The 7,592-nt window shown below is 50.2% G+C and overlaps 3 protein-coding genes across 3 annotated transcripts; 1 reads left to right on the top strand and 2 right to left on the bottom strand.

The window, feature by feature from the left end:
- Window positions 1–681: 681 nt before the first annotated feature.
- Window positions 682–2,523, bottom strand: GCG54_00003369 (Choline transport protein; the record flags this gene model as incomplete). The annotated part of the gene is made up of 6 exons (XM_045403442.1): window positions 682–1,122; window positions 1,182–1,501; window positions 1,556–1,960; window positions 2,024–2,103; window positions 2,159–2,343; window positions 2,413–2,523. The coding sequence occupies 6 exons, from the start codon at window positions 2,521–2,523 to the stop codon at window positions 682–684; spliced, it is 1,542 nt and encodes a 513-aa protein (XP_045261723.1).
- Window positions 2,524–4,288: 1,765 nt separating this feature from the next.
- On the top strand, window positions 4,289–4,763 carry GCG54_00003368 (uncharacterized protein; the record flags this gene model as incomplete). The annotated part of the gene is made up of 2 exons (XM_045403441.1): window positions 4,289–4,386; window positions 4,517–4,763. The coding sequence occupies 2 exons, from the start codon at window positions 4,289–4,291 to the stop codon at window positions 4,761–4,763; spliced, it is 345 nt and encodes a 114-aa protein (XP_045261722.1).
- A 280-nt stretch (window positions 4,764–5,043) lies between these two features.
- On the bottom strand, window positions 5,044–6,819 carry GCG54_00003367 (Rhamnogalacturonan endolyase YesW; the record flags this gene model as incomplete). The annotated part of the gene is made up of 1 exon (XM_045403440.1): window positions 5,044–6,819. The coding sequence occupies one exon, from the start codon at window positions 6,817–6,819 to the stop codon at window positions 5,044–5,046; it is 1,776 nt and encodes a 591-aa protein (XP_045261721.1).
- Between the last annotated feature and the right edge of the window lie 773 nt (window positions 6,820–7,592).

Below are 7,592 nucleotides of genomic sequence, written 5' to 3'. Positions count from 1 at the left end.
TAATATTAAGGGTTAAGTATATAATAGACACTTTTTAAATAAGAAGTAGAAGTAATTATTAAGAGCATTCTAAGTAAGATAAACTATCTTTTAAGTTATATTATAACTATTTCTATTAAGTATAAGATTAGAGGCTATAAAAGCTATTATTATAATCTTATTATTATTAATACTATAAGGAGATATTATTTAATCCTATTAATACTAATAATATTAGTATTAATATACTCTTCTTAAAGATTAGAGGAGGGTAAGTTTAAGGCAGTTTAGGCGATATAAACTATCTTTTTTAAAGTTTATAACTACCTTATTAATATAGGTTAATTAATTAAGCATTCCTAAGTAGAATAGATCTAAATAAATATTAATAAGACTACCTCTTCTAAAACTTTATTAATCTATAGTTAATTAACGTATTATATAGTAGTAACTATAAAGTTAACTACTAATTAGTATTAGTCTTATAGGACTAGCTAGCTAGTAAGGGTTACTATAAGCAGTAAATATTATATTATATTAACTATATTAGTAGTAATATATATGTGGTTAACTACGTTAGAGGTAGCGGCTGCGATCGCGGCGTTGATCGCAGAGGGCGGTGCCTTACGTAATCGCTGATTACGTAAGGCGCGCCCAGCTCGATTAACGCTGCGATGGGCTGGCGTTGCCGACATGGGCCTTTCAATTCGCAGACGAGAGTCCGTATTTCCTCACAGGCATCTGGAACCTCCTCCTACCACCTAAGGCCCAATCAGCCAGTGCGCCAGCCAGGACAGCGCCGAATATCGGTCCGGCATAATTCATGTTGTCTTTGGTGACTGGTAGAATCTGTGGGAACGGCATCCAAAGTACCACGTAGACCAAGTAGCACAAGGCAAAGATGTTGACTGGAATACCTGCGCTGCCAAGCTTAAAGGGACCGTAGGGCGGGGAAGGGCCTCGCACTCGTCGCAACAACAGGAAAAGAATTGGGAAGAAATATGACACGTGAAGAGCTAGGGCTTGAAGAGATATCAGGGCGTTGAACGCGGTGCTGGAAGCAATATAAATAAGGGAGAGGCACGTAACAATGCCAAGAATGAAAAGCAAGGCATGAACCGGGAGTTTCAATGTGGGGTTGATCTTTTAAAAGAGTGTTAGAAGGTTTTCGAGAAGAGCTCTCGACGATAGAGTACACTTACAACCGAAAAGAAGTTGGAGAAAGGCAGCCCGTTGTCTTTGGCGAAGACCCAAACAAGACGGGACACGGACGCCAGCATATTGAACAGGGCAAGGAAAATGATAATTGCCACAAGTGAGATTAGGGCGTTGGTCGCAGCTCTAGAGCCTGTTGCATTGTAGACGACGTAGATCAGTGGAAGAGGGGCCGTGGAAAGGGTATCTACAGGGCCAATGTAGAATAGCAACACTATGACGAAAGCAACCAGCATGACCGAGTTCACGGTACAAGCAAGGATGACGCTGCGCGGCACCCGAGTCTGGGCTTTTTTGACTTCGTCGCCTAAGCAAGTAGATAAGTGGTTGTTTCCAGGAGAGGTAAGGCACGAAAACTTACTCATGTGGATGACACTGTCGAAGCCGGTAACAGAGAAGGTCACTGTCAACAGCCCTAAGCCCCATGATACGCCAGAGTTGTTCCAGCCAGATACATCTGAGGTCAACGTCTTGAACACGTAGTCATTACTGCTACGCTGCCCCGAAGCGACGAGAACGGCGATGAAAGCGACGAAGAGAGCCAGGTGTAAGACGCCGCCGAGAATCTCGAACACATCGAGCAGCTTACGGAACCAGAGGTTGAAGAGGAAAGGTATTATGAGAGCGCCAATCATGATCAAGCTTGTGTGCCAGCGTTGCGGTTCGTAGGTCTCGTTATTGAAAATTGCCAAAGACGTGATGATATTCGCGAGGATGGACGGGGGACCTCCACAGGCGAAGCACCAGGCAGCAGTCGTGATCCATCCTTGTAAGCAGGTCAGAAGTTTGCAATTGATTCCGCCCGATGATCAAGAGATTCTGTAGGTACCTTGCAGCAGACCCCAGAATCTGTTTGCACTAGGGGCGAGGTTGGCAGACCACCGGTATTGTGCACCGACTGTCGGATCACTGAACTCATGTGAATACCATGGGGAAGGTCACGGAAAGTGATGGCAATACTTACATAGATGCCAGCTCAGCAAGCGAGAACCCAATGGCGCACGCCCCAAAGCCAGCCAAGATAGACCCGTAAAACATCGAAGCCGGCCCGCCGTTGGCCAGGGCAAATTGAAAAGTAACAGCAAAGGACTCCCACGACGCTAAGATGATCACACCAAAGTTCACCACAGCAGAGTGACTTATGTACCGCTAGATGAGATTAGTTTTGTCCAGGCTTTTTTTGCCAACAAATGAATCCGGAAGCCTGGTCATACTCACCTCGAGACCCTTGGGGTGATGTGGCTCAGCGTGTTGAGCCGAGCTGTCGAGGAAGGCTTTCTCCCCATTATCTGCGCCACGGTTGGCATGCCCCGGGTAAGACTCATCCATGTTTCTAACGTGTGAAAAAAAAAAAGTTTACATGTCAACTATGAGTCGAGGGAGTTGCGCGAGGGCTTTAAAAGAACGCCATGGACAACCCCGCGATTCACCGTCGTTCTGCTGTGACCCTATGTACAGTGTTGTGATAGGTCAAGTCGGACTCATGCAATTGATTGAACACGCTTCTAGCGCCAAGAAATCTAATTCTATAGGGTGAAATGGACATCCGATTGTAAGGTTACATGGCAGATGAAACATATTGCGTGCTATGCTTTAATTCGATTGACATAATATTTTAGCGTCCGTTCGCTACACTAAGCATCATCGGTTCACACGTTTGTCGATACGTGGCTCTGAAGCTCGACCTAACTCAATTTACCGTCCGTGAAAGAAGCATGCCATGCTACCCGCGCGAATTGCATACTATACCACCAATCAATGATTCACAAACATATTTATTGTTTTCCAACGTGAAGTATGCGGTTGTCTCGTAAAACGCTCTCTTACTGTCATCATTCATAGATTAGGGTACTATTCCCTCAGGATACCCATGGTTTGTTTGGAACCATGCACTGTCCCGTCCCACTCCTCTGATTCGAAACGATTCTAGAAATGAGTTAGCTATGATTTCGCTTCATTCCAGCTACATCGTCAACTATTCAAATGGTGTAAAGCCATGGGATAGGAGATGGACTTGGCCTTGCTCATTGAAAGGGGAGCAATGGCTGCAATGGTCCTAGATATTTCAAGCCCTGTTGGTGGTTCGTTACTCTTCTGGTGACAATTTCACATACCAGTCTATTTATATTTGTCTTCAAATCCGGTGTAAAGCACCCTTTTGGTACCTCTGAAGGGCGTTTGTGCTCCGGTTTGCTTGGGTTAGAATTGACGGAGACAGCCTCCGAGATCAGTCCCATAATAGCTAAAGCCCCACTCAGACCAGTGGCTCCTTCCACTTGTTCCGCTTGAAGGATTCGGTTGTCGTATTGCCATCGGCAAGTATTTATGGACCTTGGTAGCTCCAAATCCTTCTGCCTTTTGGCGTGCACTTCATTGGTTACTGATTAGCTAGCTGTGAGTTGAGAACATGCTTGAGTCGCCGTGACTGTGAGTCGACCAATAGGGCCCCGAAAACGACTTGAAATATCTGATGTTGGTTGACATCTGGAACATCTTATGCCCCACTCACGGAGTTGCTATCCGTTGGCACAAACTTCTGAACCCCAGTTAGGCATCCGAGAACACACCCACTGAGATGTCCTCCTGAGGTGGACACTTTAGCCAACTCCTCCATAAGCGACAGGGACCAGGGTTGCGGCCCGAGGCTGTGACGGGTATTGAGCTTCTAAATTCGCCGGCTGAACCGGCGTGCCTGACTCGAAGGACCCTGCGGTGCTCTGGAGACCGCACACCCGGATCCTCTCCGTGATGATCACCTCCAATCCGAGCAAGGACGTGGAGCTCAGGCAGCTTCTAAGCCCTGTCTGTCAACGGCTGGCAGGGGGCAGAGAGATGGCGATGATCGCACGTTGGAAGGGTTCAAGCTCCATCGTGCGATCCGCATTGAATCCTTCGCGAGAAGGCTCGTGATAATATCTGCGGCGGTGACAGCGAGTTATCCATCGTTGACTTAAGATTTTGTTATAAAGAGGTCTTCAGTTACCGACAGCAGACTAACATTTACCCTCATCCTCATCTTCATCCTCTCCATCTCTATCCGTCTCAATTACACTACTTGTAACTCTTCATCCCCAACAGCCAAATTCCTTGCAAAATGCTCGCCAACAACATCATTGCTACCCTTGTCCTTGGCCTCGCTGCCACTGTCTCAGCAGCCAACAACAAGGCGAACGAGTATAAGAGCGGCGATTGGTAAGTCAACATCCCATTCAGCCTTATGACAGCCCTAGTCACCCGGCCCTTCTACTCGCTTTTCCGCTTTATCTGTCAATCAATCTTCACACAATCTACTGGGCATGATATACTAACACCTCCTCACTAGCTCTGGGTCGCTCAACTACGGACACACCGGCGTCAAGCTTGCCACCGTCACTATGGACGATTCGTCCCACTCCGTCTACCTGGCCACTGGCGCTACTTACGGACCCTGGCTCGCGTACGAGGGCAAGACCAGTAATGGCGGCTCTTGCACTGGTGCATACCTCGGTGACCTGCCTGGCGAGTGCGTCAACCTCGACAACCACTTCTCTGGCCGCCGTATTCGCTGCGTCGCCAAGACGCTTGTTTGAAAAGCCGTTTACGAATAAGGATAACGCGTCTGGGTCGAGTCAGAAAGCATCCTGGAATACCGGACGCGTTTATAATACTGTACATGAGAAAGCCTTGAATTCAATGTAAATAGAGTGTGACCACTGTCGTTATTTTGTGCATGTGTGAAGATAAATAGCTACAAGAAACTCTTAATGAGTAATGTGGACGAAATTGAATGGGTGTCGCATCCCTCCTTTGGCTGTTGCAATTTGGGCTTGCCGGTGTGAGTATCCAACACCTTAGTGCTGGATTCGGCTTCTAGGCACCTGCATATCTGATGTTCGGCGTAGGAGGTGTCTGCATATCCTTGCCGATGAAATAGTCGACGTGACTAGACTGCATATAGCCCTTCAGCGTCATGGCGTTACGATAAGCCGGATTGTGTGCCAGAGTGTACAGCCGGATGTCGCTCGGCTTGTCCGTCGTGAAGATCAGCAACTCGTCCGCGTCCGCATTGGTGACAACAACCTCCTCCCTCCAGTCGCCAAGAATGTCGCCAATGAATTGGGCGTATCTGCCCGACAGAGTGCCTCCGTAGGTGCTGACCTTCAAGATACGATCAACCGCAGAGGTGTTCCAGTTCCACTTCTCAAATTTGCCGTCGTTGAAGAGTTCCATCATTTCGTCTCCGTCCCACCAGAGACCTGTATGAGGCCACGGAGCAAGGGAGGTGTCGGACTCAGTAAGCTCGTTCTCTTTTGCATTGTAGACGCCCATGAATGACCACACTTCCATCCCTTCGTGGTTGGGGTCAATGTCTCCAGCCATACCTCGCGCATTGTCGCCGACCTCATCGCCGTAGTGTTTCCAGAGAATCTCGCCAGAGTCGGCATCATAGTAGTACTCATACAAGAGGCTCGGGTTATCCTGCTGAACGCCGTACCCCTGGAGGCCCTCGCGGTCAGGGTCCAACTTGGCAATGTGGAAACGGTCGCCGTGGACGACACCCTGGTCGTTGAGCGAGTAGCGAGGCTTTCCGTCGCCGTTGAGACCAAATCCGATCTCAAAGATTTCATCCTTTCCATCGCCGTCCACGTCGATGATACGCGTGTTGTGTCCGTCCGAGTAATTGCCGTTGCCCCGGTTCCACTGCCACTCCTGCGTGAGAGTTTTGCCGTTGAAGGTGTAGGCCGCATAGATCAGATTGAACGCTCCCGAGTCCTGGCGGTTCTTCATGTAGGCAACGAGGTGGGGCGTCTCTCCATCGAGAAATCCTGCGCCCAAGCGCGCACCCATGGGGCCGTCTTCGATGTAATCTGTGGGCACAGGGGCAGTGGCGCGGAGGACGCCGGTAAGTCCGTCGATGATGGCCATGAACTGGTGGTCGTTGGTCTCGCCGTCATCGAAAGTGGTGCCGTCCCCGAACTTGACGCCGTTGGCGATTCTCAGAGCGACTTCCGCCCGGCCGTCGCTGTCGAAATCGAATACAGTCGCGCCATCCCAGTGGCCGACATCAATCGTCGCAGAGCCAGGTTCGATATTGTTCTGGTTCTCGCTGTTGGGTCCCAGACTAACCTGCCACAGAAAAGTCCCGTTGCTGGTGTACGCCTCGAGGGACTGAGGCGACGTCTGGCGATCAAGAACAAAGTCCCACTCACCGTCGCCGTCCAGATCGCCGACCCAGATGAACTTGACGGCGCCGCCGCTGTTGATGGGGACACGAACGACCGGTTCGACGGCATTGTCAGCCGGCAGAGTGAAGGATTCGCTGGCGTCTTGCTCCTTGCCGCTGATAACAGGCCTGACGAAGTAGGTGTTGACCTCGTCCGGGTCGGCGGTGGAGTCGACAAAGTTGGTGCCGCCGGTGAGGACGGCGCTATTGAGCTTCTCGGGATTTCCGCCCGCGTCGCGATAGAGGTTGAAGCCGATCCCGCTGGGGTCAAGGCCTAGGAGCCGCCAAGAAACGAGGATCTCCTGATCGCTTCTGCGGACGGCGACTACGCCTCGGCCGAGGTTTTCCAAGGGCCGAGCTGCGTGGGCCAACAGTCCGCCGAAGAGGGCAAGAATTGCGGGAAGCGTCGTTTGCAACTTCATGATGATTGTCTGGGATTTGTGAATGAATGTTTCTGTGCTTCAGAGCTCGTTGCCTTCAATCTCCATCGCCGGAAGCCAGGTTGAAGAGAAATTCTTGCGCTCATTTATATTCCTCGGTAACTGGACAGTCTATAGATAAGCTTTACATGTCGGCTGCAACATCGATCGCACGTTCATTCTCGTGGCCCGAAAAGCAGCGAGACAGCTTCTGCCCGAGTTACATTCCCGCTTTTGGCGCGCCGGTAGATGTCGTTCGGCCGCGCGAACGACATTACGCGCAGACGGCATTTCCTCAATGGAAGGGCCGCTATTGGAGGAGGAAACAATCCAGGTCTTGGCAGAGTACCACAAGATCCTTGACCCCTGGCCTGATAACTTGGTCCGGTTCACATTCCCCGTGCATGTCGTCGTTGTCGGGAGATCTGGCCCGGAGCATCGGACGAACGCGCGGGAGAGATAACTTACCCCACGGGGAAGTGTGCCTGCCAAGCCCCCCGTAGGCTGCACCCCACAACTATCGGAGTGCCGTCGATCAAAGCACTTCTTCGCAGACAATATTAGGCATGTTCACGTCTGAACTTTTGGGCTTCGCGTGCGCTAAGATAACTTTGCCGAGCGCAGGGCTTGGGGTTAGGCCTGCTGAGCATATTGAATTTGCTTGAAGGCATCAACTGTCATTGAGGTCCAGAGCATTATGGGTGACCGGATCTCGAAGATGGTCAAGCCAGCGTCAGTCCTTCAACCATGTTGAGCAACCGTCGCAATCGTCCGTC

The sequence above is a fragment of the Colletotrichum gloeosporioides genome, assembly GCF_011800055.1.
Source record: "Colletotrichum gloeosporioides strain Lc1 chromosome Unknown consensus_63, whole genome shotgun sequence".
NCBI classification, from domain to species: domain Eukaryota; kingdom Fungi; phylum Ascomycota; class Sordariomycetes; order Glomerellales; family Glomerellaceae; genus Colletotrichum; species Colletotrichum gloeosporioides.
This window is presented reverse-complemented; position numbering and strand designations above follow the sequence as displayed.